Here is an 18,162-nt window from a genome sequence, read left to right as displayed (position 1 = left end):
AGTATTGAGTTTAGAACTCCTGGCACAGGTGGATCCAGCAGTCAGTATGTGAATAAAAGAGAAATTTTCTGTTAAGGCATTTACCAGCATGCACATGATTCACAGCTTCCTTTTTCTTAAAGGAAGTGAATGACCTAATGTGTTGTAAGTAAATATAGTAAAGAGCTGATTTGTATCAGAAAACTTGACGGCAATGTTCCATCCTTCTAAAGCAGGTTGTGGTCCACAGCAAGTGAGCAATGTACTAAATATGTATCCTTTAAGCATTCCATTAGAGTTTTATAGACACAAACTTTAATTGAAGAGTGTCTAAATGGTAGAAGAGCTTTTCTCCAGCACTTACAACCCCCTGCAGCCTGATAGTTAGGATACATGTTGTGCAGCAACACATTTATTTCTGCTGTCTAAATCTCCTTTTGCAAGTTTGTGAGACTTGGTTTAAAATGCACTCAGGCTTTGTGAGTAATTGAGAAAAACAGTTATTGTGCAGAGCTTTGATCTTCTTTTTACAAAGCAAAATGTAATTATGGCTGTATTTTTAATTGCTCTCTTTTTTTCAAAAAGGGACTTGAGAGCTGTTTAAAAGGTCCTGATAATTATAATAGCCAAGTTCTAATAGAAGCCACAGTTATAGCCCTCACCAAGCTGCAGCCTCTCCTTAACAAGGTAAATCGCTGGCTCTCTGAATGAACAGAGAATGTCTTTTGTAAATTACGGTTGTGGGTATAATCTCAGAAATACAAGCTCAGTATTAGGGGGTTTCTGAAGCTGACACTCCACTGTGACTCAGGCATGGAAGGAGCACATATGGGAAGTGTGGCAGACTGTGGGACCAGTGCAAAGGCTTGAGCAGTGCTGGGGAATGTTCTGTTCTGCTTCCCGGAGAGGGGCCCTGGCAGTTGGGCAGAGGCTGTGCCCGGGCTGTGCCCGTTCCTGCGCCAGGCTCCAGTGCCGCCCTCGGCTGCGTGTGCTGTGCCCTGCCTGCCGGGGCCGGGGGCTGTGTGTGCCACGTGTGGGGAGCGCTCCTTCGGCCACGGGGTCACTGCCAGGCTCCTGGCTGAGAGCCCCCCGGGGGCACGGCACGGCAAAGAGCCTCCTGCGGCTCCTGTGGTGGACGAAACTTGTGCTGGAAAAGCTCTGCTCCAGGGACCCAGGAGGTGTTGAGTGCCCGTTCCTCCTGCGTGTGGGTCTGATTTTGATGAGGAAGTGCCTGGCCAGTTCTGTGTGCAGAGCTGCAGTTCATGCCCACATGGAGAGCAGAGCCTTTTCTGGGCAGGCTGGCACGGGGCAGGGCGGGTCTGACACTGTGAGCAAGGGAGGGATGTCGGTGAGGAGCAATGGCTTGGCAGGTGCAGACAAGGCTTGGAGTTAATTTCCTTTCTGCTGTTGACCTGTGAAGTGCATGAACAGGTCCATGTGAGCGTCTGTTCCCCTGGCATGGATGTGGCTGAGGACAAAACCTGCTGCCAGGGGGGCAAAGCCTCCCCTCCGTGCTGGTCGTCCCTGGGCTGCAGGGGCTGACTCTGACGTGCCGTGGTGGCTCTTCCTCTCCCTGCAGGACTCCCCGATGCACAAGGCTCTGTTCTGGGTGGCCATGGCCGTGCTGCAGCTGGACGAGGTGAACCTGTACTCGGCAGGGACAGCCCTGCTGGAGCAGAACCTGCACACCCTGGACAGCCTGCGTGTGTTCAACGACAAGGTGAGACACAGCCTTTGCTCCTGGCAGCGGTCACAGCTGAGAGAAAAGGGGAAAACCCACCTTTGTCCTTGGGAGCACTTGTTAAACAGTTAAACCCGAATTCGTGTTTGAAACTGTTTCACTTGGGTGATGCCCACAGGCAAACGTGGAGAGCAGCTGTCATTACTTGTTTGAAACTGGAACAGAAATGTGCAGATGTGATCTGTGAGAAAGGGCTGGATGCTTTCCTGCAGCCTCTAAAAGAACTGTTCTGTCACTTAAACAAAAAACCCAACAAACCTGAGATGTCCTGAGTAACTTCCAGTGAGGCGCTCTTGTGTTTTGTTTTTGTGGGTCAGAGCCCAGAAGAAGTGTTCATGGAGATCAGGAGACCACTCGAATGGCACTGCAAGCAGATGGATCATTTTGTTGGGCTGAATTTCAACTCCAACTTTAACTTTGCACTCGTGGGACATCTCCTGAAAGGTAAGAGTGCATACTGCTCCTTGTTTGAGATGGGAATAAAAACAAGTCAGGGGATAAAGGGGCCACACGGGGTGGTGGATTTTGAGTAACTTGGATTACAGAGTAGATAGAGAATTAAACACTCTTGGACTAAAGGACTTCACCAGATTTCCTTTAGACATCTCCTGTGAAGGTCTTTGGCGCTGCTGCTGAAAGTTCTGAAACTGTCACAGGGTGCAGAGCTTCATTTGCTGCAGTCTTTTATTTCTTCCTCCAAGAATGTCTCTCCCTGTTTGCCTGTGCTCAGGCTCGCTGGGTTTTTAGAAGACTGATTTGTGAGATAACAGATACAGTGCATGCACAGACATTTGAAATGGTGCCGTTTTGAGGGGAGGCAGAAAGAATTAGTCTTAAATGTAGCACTTCTGGTAGCACTGTGCTCTCTTCCCCTTGAGGTGGAATGTCTGAGAACGTGCTGGACAGTATTGATAAATGCTTTCAAATCATTAGTGCTTCATAAATACGGATTCCAAAGTTAAATACAGTCTTCTGTTTGTTAGGGTACAGGCATCCTTCCCCTACCACTGTAGCAAGAACAGTGAGGATTTTGCACACACTCCTTGCTCTGGTTAACAAACACAGGAACTGTGACAAGTTTGAGGTGAACACCCAGAGCGTGGCTTACCTGGCAGGTAATGAACCAAACCTCCTTTCCAGGTTGGGCTGACTGAAAAGGAGGGGATTATTGTGGAATTCCTTCAGGTTCAGATTGTTAAAATTGTACCAGCACAAAGAAAACTTGTGAGTGGTGAACGGGGGTGTGAGCAGGGTGGACACATCAGGAAGGCCTTTTGGGGACTGGGTGTTTTGCCAGCACACCACATCCTCTGCAGCTTTGGGGTGTCTTCAGGGAGGCTGGAGGCTTCTTGCTGTAAATACTCCACTGTGTGCCTGACAGCGTTCAAGTTTCCAGTGGTCTGGACATAGAAATGGTGACATGTGAGGGCCAACTTGTGAATCGTGTCATTGTAGCTGGATGGGAAACAGAATTCTTTTTAAATGATCTGCTTTTAATCTGTACGTTTCCCAAGGTGTAACTGCAGCTCAGTGGCGTTGATGTACGTGTACAGTGATGTGTGTAAGAAGCGCAGATGGATGGAATATTGTTTACATTGTTCAGTGTGTTCCTGCTGTGGAAAGCTTCCCCTGCCTTGCCTTTGTTTGCCCTGCAGCCCTGCTGACGGTGTCTGAGGAGGTGCGGAGCCGCTGCAGCCTCAAGCACAGGAAGTCTCTGCTGCTGACGGACGTGTCAATGGAGAATGTTCCCATGGATACATACCCCATCCCTCACAGTGACACTAGCTATCGGTTGGTTGTCTCACTTTTAGAGAAGTTGCCCACACTGCAAAGCCTGTTTCCTTTAGTGGGTGAGCTGTGCTGAGAGCTGAGCCCCACGGGCAGCACTGAGTCCGTGGGCTCTGGTGGCTCCTGAGCAATTTGCTCCTTACGCTGGGATCAGGAATCACAGAGAGATTTGGATGTGCAGTTTGTACAGGTTTAATTTTCAGAGCCTAACTGCTCTGGAGGCTGTTAAAGCTTTTGTTAAAATCTTTCTACAAGACCTGATTTAATCTCATTTATATTTTAGAAGAACATTTTGTTTGTCCTTTTAAGAGCTCCAGGGCATGTGCCTGTCTGTGCCACTGGGAAAGCTTGACACCTTGTTACAGCCTGTGTGCAGCCAGAGGGATCAGCCAGGAAATCAACTGGAAGTGCCATGGAGAGCCTGTGTCCTCCACAGGGAGCACTTCACTCATGATCTCTCCTTTTAGCGTTGAGATTGGAGTAGCTGATTACTAAATATATTCCATCCTGCCCAGCAGGCTGATCTGCTTGTGTTCTTTTCATTGCTTTATTTTTTATCTCTGGAGCATCACATTCACATCAGATTGTTTGTTTTCACTAGCTCAGACATCTTTGCAAGCAAAGTAATGACTATTTATTATTCTGTGTTTCGGGGAAATTAATCAGGTAGGAGAGATGGGTTTATGAAAGGATAGTTTGGCTTCTTGAAAGACCTCTGCCTAAATAGCACAGTTTTAAGATTTTCTTAATTGACTTTCTCTGCACTTTCAGGACACTAAAGGAACACCAGCCCTGGTCATCCCCCAAGGGGTCAGACAGACACCTGGCTGCCAGTTACCCAACAGTGGGACAGATCAGCCCTCGCACCCGGAAATCCATGAGCTTGGACATGGGGCAGCCTTCACAAGCCAACACTAAAAAGCTTCTAGGTTATTAACATAACTAATTTATTGGTCTGTCTACAGAATACCCTGGGAAGCGGTACTGGAGAACATTGTTCTTGTGTTAGTTCTGGCTTTAAGGGCTTATTCCTGATTGAGAGGAATAAGTGCAGTTTCTGCAAAATGCAAATTTCAGGGCGCTGGGCAGTTAAAGAGGACTCAGTTCTTGTGGTCGTGAAGGGGGGCAGCGAGAGTGATGCTCAAAATGTGCATGTTGAAGTGGAGAAAAAAGATATTGCAGGTCCTGAAGATTCCTAGTGCCAGTTTTGTGCTCCCAGCCCTTTGAGCAAACCCAGGAGGTGGATTTTTAGCTGCTCCATTGAGTGCTCTGGCTGGGGCTGGAGGAGATGGTCCCAGAACATGGTAGATGTGTGTAAACAATCTGATTCCTACTCATGGCTTCTCAGTGCATCGCGTTGACAACAAACCCGTGTGTCAGAGGAACACGCTGAGTCGCTTTGCAGAACTTGTGGAAGCCCTTTGGCATTACACAGGTGGAAGAAGAGGGGCATTTCCTTCATTCCAGCCCTTTCCTGCTTCCTTTTCAGTAACCACGTCCTGGCATGTGTATTCCGTGTGGGGGCCAGGAGTCCATGGCATGCCCCCTGACTAATTGCATGCTCCCTCCTGTGTATTGTGAAGCACTTTGGAAGCTGTGATGGAGAGCGGCATGGTGTGATCGTACTTTCTGTCCCATCCCTGAAAATGCTGAAAAGGTCCCCAGATTCCTGTCAACACACGGTAGATAGGGGACTAGCTTGGCCAGAAATTCAGAAGAAGTTAGAATATGGATTTAGGTTTAATGTTTTTAATTGCCTGATAAATTGTTTTTAGGTACAAGGAAAAGTTTTGACCATTTGATATCGGACACAAAGGCTCCTAAAAGGCAAGACATGGAATCTGGAATCACAACGCCTCCCAAAATGAGGAGAGTAGCCGAAAATGATTATGAAATGGGTGAGACACAGGACTAACATTTTAAGAATAATACTAATTATAAACACTTTGTATATCTATACAAAGGACTATTTCTAAATTCAGTGTTTATTTACCAAGGTTGCTCCAAGGTAAGGGAGAAGCACCTCTCTTAGCAATGGCTTCTGCAGGGTGCAGCCTTCCTATCTCTGGCAGCTGCACTGGAGCTGCTCAGTTTACAGGTGCAGAGTCAGAGGCAGCTCTAAAGGACTGCATATAGGAGTGCAGTGAAATAAATAGCATTTGGCCTTCAGCAATGAAATAAATAGCATTTGGCCTTCTATAAGTCAACAAGCCCCAGGTGCAAATTCCTGCAGGAGATGGAACGTGAGCTGATGCCTGGAATGCCTCTCTTCATCTTCTCCCCCATCTGCTTCCTGTGCCCCCACCCCCAATTGCAATGCAAGACCAGGGTTCTTCTCTTGGATCTGCCTGACCCTAAATTTGGTACTGACACCCCTGGGCCTGTATTTCACTGAAGAGGAAATTGGGGTTTTTGTTTGCCATCCGATAACAACACATCCCATGTAGTGGTCCAGTGCTGCTGCACCTCAGCGCAGTCGTTGCTTTGACCTTTGTGACGAGGCCGGTGAGCTCTGAGGTTTGCACACGACTGACTCTGGTGTGCAGAACCTGATTCTGTCTTGCTTTGGGTTTATTTTGCTCTGGATGAGTTGCTCTTTTTTATCTGGCAGAAACCCAGAGAATATCACCACAGCAACACCCACACCTCCGGAAAGTTTCCGTTTCCGAGTCAAACGTCCTCCTGGATGAAGAAGTTCTGACTGACCCAAAAATTCAAGCACTGCTGCTTACAGTTCTTGTAAGCTTTCTTCTGTGTGTTGTCTGCTATTTTCTGATGTCCTTTTATCTCCCAGCAAAACAAACATGTTCCTTGGAGTTTTTCCTGGCCGAGTTTATGACAAACTATTTTGTATAATAAAAGATTATTAATACATCATAGTTTAAAACAAATTAGCATGATTGGAATCCCAGCATCATTCAGTTTAAAAGTCATTAACTAGTAATAGAGGTGCAGTCTGATAGCACTTTCTGCAGCTGTACCACCGCAGTTCCCACTCCAGGTACGATTTCAGAGAGACTCGGTTGTGTAATAAGCGGATGAGATGAGTTTATTGGCAAAACACAAGTTGTTGCCAACTGGTTCAGTTGTTTCTCAGCAGAGACATAAATCAGTCTTTTCTAGTGCTGCTCTCTGCTACTCAGAAATGTTAAACCCTTTAAGCAAGGCTGTAGCCACCCAGGTGCACTAATGGCTCCTTCCCTGCCAGGCCACGCTGGTGAAATACACCACGGACGAGTTCGACCAGCGCATCCTCTACGAGTATTTAGCAGAAGCCAGCGTTGTCTTCCCAAAGGTCTTTCCTGTTGTGTGAGTACCTGAAGTTCTGCTTACAGTAACTCTGTACCTGGCTCCTCTTCAGAGCTCTCTGGTCCAGGACAAGCATCTGCAAGGCACTTGCTTGTGTGGAGGTTCCAGGCTGCAGTCTGTCCGTGCTGGTTGATTTTAATTTGTGCCCCGGGTGTTTCAGAGCTGATTTAAAGCCTAGTGCAGGTGCTCTTTGGATGATTCTTTAGACACCTGCTGTAGTTTTGCTGGAGTGAGTATGTGCAAAGGAAACCAAGCTGTCAGACGTTAAGGTGAGCAGATGTTCACAAACTGACCTGAGCACATCATTAGCATCCTTATGGAACAGAGCTGGGAATTGTGTTCTGAAATCACTGCAGGGGTGGAAATCCCACCTGGGCTGCTGAATGCTGAAGTCAGTTGGGAACTGCAGGTTTATTTTATTTAATGACCAAAAACTAAGCCACTTCTCCTTTCTTCAGGCATAATTTATTGGATTCCAAGATCAATACCCTTTTATCGCTGTGCCAGGATCCAAACTTGCTGAATCCAATTCATGGGATTGTGCAGAGTGTTGTCTACCATGAGGAGTCTCCACCCCAATACCAAACGTCCTATCTACAGAGTAAATATTTTTCCTGTTTAAAAAAAATGCGCTGTACTGGGGGCAGTGTGTTGTTCTCTGTCAGGTGAGGGCTGGGCTTTCATGGTGGTGTTCCATTTGCTGTTGCAGGTTTTGGATTTAATGGGCTCTGGAGGTTTGCTGGCCCCTTCTCCAAGGTAAGAGCTCTGTGGGTTTGGGCTGTTTGGCCTTTCTGGGACACGTTGGTGCTGCAGCAAGGGTGCTCCTGAGGAGCATCATTCTCCTGTGAGTGAGCAGAGAGTGTCAGGGGCACCTCCGGGGCTAAAAGCAGCCCTGGGCCTGCAGCAGCTGCTGTGATGGATGAGTTACCAAGCAGCCAGGTGTGTGAGTGCAGCTTTTCCTGCTCCCAGGTCACTTCATTGCATGTGTCTGACAGGGTAGGGGGTTAATTTGATAACAGTGATGATTCCACGAGGCTAAATTTCATGTTGGAGCAGAGCCAGGGGAGTCCAGCCATCCCAAAGGAGGTGGCCCAGGTGTGGGGCTGGGGCAGGGGCTCTGCAGCCCCTTTTGCTGCCCCTGGGCTCCCACACACTGAGGTCACCCTGACACCTTAACATCAGAGTTTTGCAGGCAAAACTATGGGAGAGTGAGCTCTGGAGCAAAGCTCAAACTGACAGGAAAGTACTAAGGAAAGAGCAATCTTTTTTCCCCCCATCTCCCACAGCAAACCCAAATCCCAGACTATGCTGAGCTCATAGTGAAGTTCCTTGATGCCTTGATTGACACATACTTGCCTGGAATTGATGAGGAAACCAGTGAAGAATCTCTCCTGACCCCCACGTCTCCGTACCCTCCGGCGGTGCAGAGCCAGCTCAGCATCACTGCAAACCTCAACCTCTCCAACTCCATGACCTCACTTGCCACTTCCCAGCACTCCCCAGGTCAGTGCCTCTTCTGGAACCATCTGTGTGGGGAAATGTGGGAATCTCCTGGTTTAGGAGCCTCATTGGCTCTGTGGATGTGTGTGTGTCAAACATTGTGGAGTCAAATGAATATTAAACTGTTCCTGAGCTGTTACGCTGTTGGTTCAGATCCTGGATTTTATCCAGCACAAAAACTGTCTCCCAAGTCACTCCATGTGAAGGGAAGAGAACTAAGGGCATCAGAACAGCGGCACTTACAGGTGGAACATGTGCCCTGCAGGGGATCCCTGGCTCACAGGCACTGGGATGGTTTGTTCAGCGTGCAGAGGAGTAAGGCTGGGCAGTTGAATGATTTGGGAGCAGCCCTTGCTGGCAGTGTGGAAGGACATTCTGGGCAGCATCTTCCTGTTTGGAACACAGCATCGGTGGCAGCTCCAGCAGTTGTTTCCAAGGATGAGGTGACGGTGCTGGATTGGGCTCTGTGCAAGGGAAAGAAACATTTTGCTCTGTAAATGTCCTCCTTCCTTCTGCCCCACTTTCCATTCCCTCTTCCTTTACAAGCTGAGAGGAAGGAATTAATCCAGCTCGTCAGACATTCCTTCCAAGTGCTGTGCAAACAGATGGCTTTTGTCAAAGGCTGGTTAAGAGTCTCCACAAACAGTTGGCAACTAGGGAACTTGTTCAGGTTAATAGTGAGTCTGAAACAACGGCCTGCTGGCACTCTGAGCACTGTTTGCTTGGAAATTAAATTTAAAACACCAGTGTGAAGGCCACGTGTTCAGCAGCACTCAGTTAAAAGAAACATTTTCAGCCAAATGAGGGGGTTTTTTTATTATGGCTACAAATACTAAGTTGCAGATACATGAAAAATTCATTTCCTGCATCTGGAAACAACTAGGCGGGATCATTGTTTATAAATGTTTTGTCTGTCACCATCTCTGTTCCTTTTCCTCCCCTTCCCTGTCTCATGGACATTATTCACTTACGTTTATTTCTTTCATTCTGTGTCTGTGAAGCTTCTCTGCCTTGCTCTAAGTCTGCAGTTTTCATGCAGCTGCCTCATCCAGGTACTCTCTTCTTTCATCATATTTGCACGAAATGCTGCTTGAGCTGCGTTAGGGCCAGGCTGTGGCATGAGCAGCAGTTTCTGACACGGGAATGGCTTCAGCAAGCGCTCAGCTGGTGCGTTTTCTTGGGGAGTGCCGATAATACCTGGTGGTAGAGCAGGCAAAGTCACCCATGGCCCTGAGAACAAATGTGGTAACAGACAAGTGGATGCTTACTGTGGAAATCACTGTGCTGCACGTGTGAAGCTGAAATGAACTGTTCGGTGTGAGCTCTAGATTCACTAGGACTCGGCTCTGACTGCAGGGTGAACAGACACGAGTTCCTTGGTCTAAACTGCGGCAGATAGTGGGGCAGTAAATCAGGAGCTGCACACTTCTGCATTTCTGCGTTGTGTGGAGAAGTAAGAGAAAGCTGCAGAAGAGGGTTTTTTGCTCATGCCCATGGGTTGTCCCTGTCCTCAGCACAGTTTGGGGGTTTTGTGCTGCCGCCTGCACAAGGAGAAGTAGGTGCAGCCTCTGGCTGGAGCCCTCACGTTGTCCCTGTGCTGAGTGTGGAGGGTGTTCTTTGTTTTCACTAATGCCAACACCAATCAACCTCTTCCACATAATTATGGATATGTCACTTACAATAGCAGAACTTTGTTCTAACCTTTGTATTTGCTGTCAGACATCCTAATTTTTGCTGCTGATTGTAGCTGTATCCTCTTGCATAAACCACCTGCCTGCTCTTCGTTGCTGGTGCTGCACCTGTCCCAGGGGTGTGAATGAAGTGTTGGTGGACACTGAGTGGCAGCTGGAGAGGCTGCTGCAGGGGGTTAACTGACAGCGGTGTCAGCACAAAGAGCAGCAGCGGCTGGGGAGCACTCTGCCCCAAGGCCAGCTCTGGGCTCTGGGGCTGCAGTGACAGTGCCCAAAGCCACTGCCGGGGGCTCCAGTGCCGGGCATTGGGTGCTGCTGTCGTGTCAGCGTGGGCTCTGCACCAAAGCTCTTCACTTTTGAGCTTTGTTTGATCTGAGACTTAGCCAAGTGTAACAGAGTCTTGCTCTGCAGGACCTTGTCCTGCACAGGACGTGCAAAGCCTCTCAGAAGGGTCTACGTTTGTGGGCACAAACGTGTCTGGTGCCATCCTCATCCTGAGCCCCACAAGCCTCTTCTGCCACTGGTGGGGCTGAACTCAGCAGTCAGAGTTCTCATGAAAAATCCCTGCCCCGGTTTCTCTGTGCCTGTCTCCTGTCAAGACCCTCCTTAGGAAACTTGTTTCTTTACTCATTAAGAGTCAGTTTGGTGGTTTGTTTTATGTTTTTCTCCTTCCTTCACGTAAGCAGACTTTAGTTTTCAGCAGGACAGCCGAGTTTTCTTGGGTTTACTCTCCCTTTGCCCTCCGCCGGCCCCACAGGCTGGAGGGCAGGGGCGAGCGGCTCTGCAGCCCTTGCCTGCCGCAGATCCCATTTGATCCTTTCCAGGCCGGTCCCGGCGGTGGCGGGCGGGCTGTTGGGTGGCGTGGGGCTCCGGGGAACCCGGCCCCGGGATCAGCGCTCCGCTTGTGTCTCCGCAGGGATCGACAAGGAGAACGTGGAGCTCTCGCCCACCGCCGGCCACGCCAACAGCGGGAGGATGCGCCACGGCTCCGCCAGCCAAGTGCAGAAGCAGCGAAGCGCCGGCAGCTTCAAGCGTCACAGCATCAAAAAGATCGTGTGATTGTCACTTTTTAATTTTCTTTTTTATTTTTGGACCTGACTGACACGCGCGGCCCCTCGCGAAGGGCCCTCCACCGGGTGTGATGCTGCACTTGATCTGTACAGTTCCCATCCCGTCAGCCGCGTTGCCAGATGATCAACTCCTGACCCACTGCCTGAGTTAACGCCTTCATTCCCCCCGCGGTTGGTCTCAGCCGGTGTTCAGAACCACGGTGTGCCCCGCGGGAGGCCGCAGTTCTGGAGCGCTGCAGAGCCGCCTCTGGTTCGAATCCAAAGCCATTCCCCAGCCCCGCCCTGTCTGCTCTGGCCTCAGGTGTTCCTGCTAAGGGAAGGGTTGATCCTTCACCCTGTTTGCACGCCTCAAGGTAGTAGTGGCTTCCTGAGCCGGGGAAGTTTCTCTAACCCTGGTTTTAATCCAAACCTATAAGATTTTAGCTGTGTACTTTTTTTTACCACACTGAGAAGAAGTTCACGATAGCTGCAGTAGAAGGAGCTTAACAGAAGTGGTGGTATTAGGTTAAATTTCAGGTAATTAGCAATAAAGGGGAGAGGAAAAGGAGGCTGCAGGAGTCCCTCATTCCCCAGACCAAGCTTCACACACTTGGACTGTACATGGACCAGACTGGACAAACTGGCTTTTTTCCCAGAGCTTTTTTTGTTTGGTTGGTTTTTGTTTTGTTTGGTTTTTTGGGTTGTTTTTTTTTTGCTGTACTTTATCTGCCCTGAGGAAGTTGTACGGAGGGAAATCTCTGGGAGCTGACCCTCGGGCTGTCATTGTAGCACCTGCTTTAGTTCTGCCCTTCCCAACAACGCACACCTGCGAGAGCTCCTGGCAGAATATCCAGTGGGGAATGGAGTGGAAATGGGATGGGTTCATTCCCAGCTCTGGAGGATCGTGTGTGGCAAAGCTGCCCCTGTGCTGCCCGAGCAGGGACAGAAACAGCCCCGTCTGCTCAAGGTACATGCATTTAGATGAACCGACACTGTGTCCAATCGCAGGGACGCCTGGCCGTGGCGCAGTCACTCCCGGGGCTGGGGTTGGGGCTGGCACAAACCTGAGCTGCCCTCGCTGTCAGGGCTGGGGACGGGCCCGCGCCGCTGTGCTGGCCAGGGAGGAGCTCCCGGTGCTGCCGCCGCGGGTCCTGGTGCCGCCGCTCTGGGTCCCGGTGTTGCTGCTCTGGGTCCCGGTGCCGCCGCTCTGGGTCCCGGTGCCGGTGCCCCGCGGGCACAGGCGGGGTGTCTGAGTTGGGGCGAGCTGGAGTTCAGGCAGGGGCTGTGTCCCTGGGGGCTCACACAGCTCCTGCTCAGAATCAGATCTCCTTCCCAGTTTCAGATGCCTCTGCTGTGGTAGGAGTTAACAATCCTTCAGTGGCTTTAAAGGAAAAAACAAGTATATCCATTAGGTAAAAGCCAGTCCTGCAGTGCAATCGTTAGTGGCTTTCAGTAAATCAAACTCCACAGCTAAATTATTAGAGAATGGTACAATTAAGGATTCCAATTTATTGCTATAGCACATAATTCCCATGTATCCACACAGTAACAATGTAACATTTATGTAAATAAAAATACCTTTATTGTATTGATTCATAAAATAACAATTTCTTTAATTTGTTTACAGTCCTGGAAAAACTATGAACACAAACTTCATATGCAAATAGCTTGCCAAAACAAGAGGAAAAGTTAGAATTAGCAGTCATGGAATAAACAGGATAGAAAGATGAAGTGGTGCAATTAACCAAATTCCCTCACTCGGGTGGTGCAGGCGCCAGGGCAGGAACGTGGTCACTGATGACACAGTGGGCTCTGAGCAGGGCCCTGAGGCTGAGCTGGGCTCAGGGACAGAGCAGGGGCTCAAGCCTTGGGTTTGGGGTCCCCAGGTTAGAAACCGTTGTCATCCCACAACTCAGACTGTGAGGAGCCACCCCTGGTGTCACTGGAGTTTGCACTGGCTTGTGCCCAGTCGAGCTGGTTCCAGCCCTTCCCGTTTTGCTGAGGACAAGGAATTGTAGAAGCCTGAGGATTTGTATGTAGGAGGACAACAAGAATCTCTTGTAAAGGTGGTGTGCTGTTTTCAGTTGTTTCTCGTGTGAGCAGGTCTCCTGCAAACAGGAACAGGATTTCCAGAGGAACTGCCTGACTGATGTTGTTTGGGCAGAGAGCAAGCCCTTCACTGTTCTGCATCACCCATGTCAGAAGTGTCCCTCCATCAGAACTGCTGTGTTCCCTGCAGCACAGAGATGTGGGAGCAGAGGGGACAGGGATGAAAGCCACCATCCCTGTGAGAACCACTCCAGGCTCTCAGTCCCAGCTGAAAAATCTAGTCTCTTCATGAAGTCAGTGAACAAAACTGAATTTCCTCTTTCCTGGAAGGAGGGAGCCAGTTGGAGTTTTCCCTGTATGAGAGGTTCAGTGAGAGGGCCTGGACTCTGGCAGAGCAGAGGTGTCAGACACCTGTGTCAGGTAACGAGTGAATTGGGGTGTAAGGACTGCTGGATGGCCAAGGTTTCATTTGGGATCGTGTGTGCTGTGATAGACAAGAAGGTTGTGTCCTAGTACTGGTGCTTGGGAAGCTTGTGCTTGGCTCCCAGGGAACCATGGCCTTTGTGTAATGATTAAAATCCCATCAGTAATTAGTTGTTGAGTGCCTTACTGTCACTGTTTCGCTCTCCTGCTCCCTCCAGCAGCCGCTGCTGGGATTTGCCTCTTTTTCTTTCTCACATCCTCCTTCCTTTGTTCTTCCCCCGTTTGAGCACTCTCCATCCCATCCCATCCCATCCCTGGGAGCTCTGCCCCCATCCCGGGCTGCTCCATCCTTTGTGCACCTGCTGCTCTGTTCTCTGGTGACCAGCAGGTTGTTGCTGGTGACAGTGTGGGGGTGAGCCCTGACCTGACACACAGGAGCCCCATCCCAGGGTCCCCAGGGCTCTGGGCAACCCACGGGCCACTGGCGGAGGCTGCTGCTCCAGGCTCTGCTGCAGGGCTGGAGCTGCAGCCCCGGAGTCCCTGTGCTCTGACATGAAAACTTAAAATTCAGAAAAGTCCAATTGGAACACGTGGACCACGTAACGCCCTCCTGGGGAGCGTGTGTGACCCCCCTGGCTCAGAGCCCGTTCCCTGCCCCGCACTGACCACAGCCCAGTACTGTAAAGACAATTCACATTCTGTTTGTGTTTGTATTTTCCCTGACTTAAAGATAACTCAGTAGTATTTGAATAGTGCATAACCTACCTGTAACGATGCCGATGTTTCTGCTTTACCGTGCATGAGGTTTCCCAGGACAGGGAACATTTCACTGAGTCTCGTGGGCTGAGCCCCCGGCGCGTGCCAGGCCTGGCTCTGACCCGGGTTGTAGGTTTTAGGGCTTTTCCTGTTTCATTCTAAGGTTAATTTTTTCCGAAGTCACAAAGCACGTCCTATTGTTATGCAACGAACCACAGACAGTCACTCAGAGTGTTGGTCCCACCTTTTTTTTTATGCAGTATATTCACCTGTAAATAGTTTTTGTGTAAAATTTGACAGAAAAGTATATTTACTACACTGTAAATACATGTGACAATATATTGTATTATTTTGCTTTTTTTGTAAAGCAGTTAGTTGCTGTATATGTATAACATACAAATTTGATTATTCTAGTGTTAGTAACTGTTAACTACTCCTCCTCCCTCCTGCTGGTGCGTTCCATCATTTAAACCAGAAGCTGTGTCCAACACACTCACCCTGTGTATGATCTCACCGCTTCCATCCAGCCTGGGCTGCCAGGGGTTTCCGTGCTCCCAGTCCCGGTGCTGCTGTCAGCCCAGGGTGTGAGCCTGGAGAGCCGCTGGCCCCAGCGCTGCCGGGAGCTGTGGGTCACACTGGTGGAAACCTGGTCTCAGATAATTATTGTTCACCCCATTCTCCCCTCATGTATGTACTTCCCCCTTTTTTTTTGAAGTAAAATGTAAATTCAACCTGCTCCCAGTTGTTCGAAGGTCATTCCCGGGGACTGTGGGGTAAAGGTGGTGGACACTGGTGTCCTCTCTCTCCGTTGGGACAAGTTTGGGTGGGTTCTTTGGGGCTGAACCAAGGGATCCAGTCCAGTTCCAGAGCCCAACCCTCCACTTTCTCTGGGGAAAATTAAGATTCCAGTTAAAATCCAGTGTCTGGAGTTTGTCTTCCCAGACTGGTGCTGCTCTGGGTGTGGGATCCTGCACAGATCTGAGATTGCCTGCGGTGACTGAGGAAGAAGAAAGCCCATTGTCATGAATTCCATGTCACTTCAATAAGATTATCATAACTGAATAATAAATCAGAATATTTCTTTTTAAAATGTAAATTTAATATTGTAATAAAACAGCTGCTTGGTCTTTAAAGAACAATTCAGTATAATTTGTCTATTTGAGCTTTTCTTTGCCTAGAAGCTTGAGGTTTCAGCTGTCAGGCAACTTCTCTGACAAATGATTAATCACATCTATTTTTCTTCTAGGGGGATACATTACTTCCCCATTAAAAATGTATAAGTACTTATATTCTGCCTTTGTGAATCGTAAAGGATGTAAAGACACATTAAAGTGTGACTGCATTGACTTCTTCTGAGAAATCTTATTGTTCCTGCACAGTGAACAGACAGACCTGCAGACACCTGGACAGGTGATTCCTGTCGTGCCCCTGGTGCCAGCTGGGGCTGCAGGAGTGGAAGAGCAGCAGTGTGTGAACTGCTAAATTTCATTTTCTTTACTTTAGAGGAAATGTTCCTTAGTTCTGAGTTGGACTTGGAGTGGGAGCCAGGCAGGAGCCAGCTCCCGAGCAGCACCTGCTCAACCACTGCTGTCAAAAACATTCCTGAAGTTCCTCTTTCGGACACTGGAGCCTCCCTGCTGAGATCACAAAAACACTGTAGCTACAGGGAGGGAATGAAAGGAGAGTTTTGTTTTAGTTATGTATGCAGTTGGAAAAACTGTATTTTGGGGGAAATTGCACTGTTGGAGCAGGCAATTCTGTCAAAATCTCTGCCCAGCTGATGCTGCGGAAAGGAAAATAATAAAGTAAAAGTGCAGAACTTACTTGAACTTGGGGAATGAATTCTCTTCTGGAGCTAAAAACTGCACAAGGAGGAAGAGAAAGAAAGTTGTTGATGGCTGAGCACAGGATGGCTCAGAGCTGCTGGTGAAGGTGGCCCAGCACTGTCCCAGGTGAGATGGGCGATACCTGTTCCCTCAGGTCCTCTCATAGGATTGGATTCTGCTTGGTCCCTTCTGCCATTACCAAATGTGTGTCCCTTAGGCCCCCCTAAGGACAGGGGACACAACCCCTGAACTCAGTTCCAAGTAATGGATGAGCCACCTGTGTCACACAGCTGCCAAGGCCACCCTGCTGCAGCTGTGCGGTGCTGGGTCCCTCTCAGGGCAGTGAAATGCCTTTCCCACTCCCCGAGTTAGGATTTGCAGGTGTGAATCCTCTGTGCCTTGCAACAGGGGCTCTTCAGCTGGCTACTCCTCTGGTTAACAAGCTCTTAAATGAAAATCACTCCCAGGCTTGTGTGGGTGGAAAGGGTTTAAAAACAACTCCCATTATGTGACTTGTTCAAGTAAGTATGGGTTTGTTCTTCAAAGGAATCATGAAAAAGCCTCTGACGACGGAGCTTCTGGGATATTTAAATGACGGTGCTATAAATAGCCAGGAGTAACTATATGCTCAAGAAAATCCCCCTGAACTATTAAATTGTATTTTAAGTTTTTTTTTCTCATAGCACGCTGTCCTTCAGACAAACTGGAAATATCTGTTCTGCTGCTTCCACCCCCAGTTAGGTACTGGGAGAGCAAGGTCTGCCCAGGAGAGCTGGCTGTGCAGCAAGACAGGGCACAAACGCTGAAGAGCTGCTCCTCTAGCCCTCCTCCTCCTCCTCTCCTGGGGCTGTGAGGAAATGGGGGAATGAAAAGGCCAGGTCCACAGGAGGTTTCAGCAGTTCTGGTCCCCACGTGTGTCTGACACAGGCTGTGGCTGTGACCTTGACAAATCCCTGAATGTTAGACCACCAGGCACTGTAAATGCTGGCATTGCCCAACACCAACAGCCAAGGGTGGCTGTCGGTTGGGAAGTCTTTAACGGACAAATTTCTGAGATCCTCAGATTAGGGACATCAAAAGGGCAAAGTCCCAACACGGACGTATTTTTCCACTTCACGTATGGCTCAATTTGTAGTTTTAAAATGGGTGTTTAGTATTAATTCCCAACTGCTCTAAACAAAAAGATAAGAGGCAAATCAGGAACTTCTCTACAGAAAAATACTTCCACAAATCAGTGATTTAGGAAGGACAATCCTGCTCATGACTGTGATTTCTCCAAGTTACTCATTTACACTCTCACACACCAACTGCCTGCTGCCGGCACGTGTCAATGAACAACAGGCAGGTTTGACTTGAGCCAGCCTGGTGAGCACAGCACTGAACTGCCCCTGTGGCTGCATTACCTGCTGCAGAGCATGCTGCTCACAGCCAGGTGAGCTCTGGGAGCTGCTCCCTGTTCCTGCCCCACAACATTTCTCCCTGGCCTCCTGCTTCCCTCTGATTTTGCTGCTAAAGTTCCAAAAGATGAACAAGCAGCTGAAGTTGTTCTACTGAGAAATCCAGAGCCACCTGTCCCCACAAAGGTCCAGTGACAAATGCAGCAGTCTCCTCAGAAGCCCTGAAGCAGCAGAGCATCCTGTGCCCTCCAACCTGCCCGGCTGCAGCACCCACACCTGGCTCCTGCCGCTCCATGTGCTTCCACACAACCCTGCTGGATTATTTGGAGAGAACACATCACTCCCAAACAACACTTCCCACGCAGACCCAGGGTGGATGCCAACCCCCTCCGGGTGCCACAGTAACACAGAATAATTCCCAGTGATGCCCCACAAAGGTCAGCACAGACTCTTCCCAAGACCTGCCTGCTGCTTGGGCTGCTCCTGCCGCACCCTGGGGCCTTTCCCTCCCTCACCAGCCTCCTCTGGAAATTCCCAGCCGCCTTAGGAGAGCATCGATGATTTCCCAGTCTCCTGCAAGTGCCTTGCCCACAGCTGTCCTGGAATCTGCTGCCACACAGGCCACAGAGCTGGCAGTGCCAGCACTGACCAGCC

At 49.3% G+C, this 18,162-nt stretch overlaps 1 protein-coding gene and 1 long non-coding RNA gene across 2 annotated transcripts in view; one reads left to right on the top strand and one right to left on the bottom strand.

Annotated features, from left to right (window-relative positions):
- NF1 (neurofibromin 1) overlaps positions 1-15,021 on the top strand; it is a 73,601-nt gene extending 58,580 nt beyond the window's left edge. The window contains exons 46-58 of the mRNA XM_066201917.1: positions 565-666; positions 1,559-1,699; positions 2,038-2,164; positions 2,704-2,835; positions 3,376-3,511; positions 4,280-4,437; positions 5,284-5,406; positions 6,120-6,247; positions 6,717-6,817; positions 7,276-7,418; positions 7,527-7,573; positions 8,104-8,320; positions 10,925-15,021. Coding sequence (XP_066058014.1) covers positions 565-666; positions 1,559-1,699; positions 2,038-2,164; positions 2,704-2,835; positions 3,376-3,511; positions 4,280-4,437; positions 5,284-5,406; positions 6,120-6,247; positions 6,717-6,817; positions 7,276-7,418; positions 7,527-7,573; positions 8,104-8,320; positions 10,925-11,067 — 1,698 coding nt within the window. The 3' untranslated portion in view covers positions 11,068-15,021. The remainder of the gene's footprint in view (positions 1-564; positions 667-1,558; positions 1,700-2,037; positions 2,165-2,703; positions 2,836-3,375; positions 3,512-4,279; positions 4,438-5,283; positions 5,407-6,119; positions 6,248-6,716; positions 6,818-7,275; positions 7,419-7,526; positions 7,574-8,103; positions 8,321-10,924) is intronic.
- Positions 15,022-15,102: 81 nt separating this feature from the next.
- Positions 15,103-16,409, bottom strand: LOC136299922 (uncharacterized). The gene is made up of 3 exons (XR_010723595.1): positions 16,254-16,409; positions 16,110-16,147; positions 15,103-15,945 (listed from the first exon to the last, which is right to left on the bottom strand). It is a non-coding gene; the product is annotated as an uncharacterized lncRNA (long non-coding RNA).
- Between the last annotated feature and the right edge of the window lie 1,753 nt (positions 16,410-18,162).

The sequence above is a fragment of the Chamaea fasciata genome, unplaced genomic scaffold, assembly GCF_029207755.1.
Source record: "Chamaea fasciata isolate MVZ Bird 193981 ecotype frontalis unplaced genomic scaffold, bChaFas1.0.hap1 SCAF_21, whole genome shotgun sequence".
NCBI lineage: Eukaryota > Metazoa > Chordata > Aves > Passeriformes > Sylviidae > Chamaea > Chamaea fasciata.
Note: the sequence above shows the minus strand (reverse complement) of the source record. Positions and strands in the feature narration are given on the sequence as shown.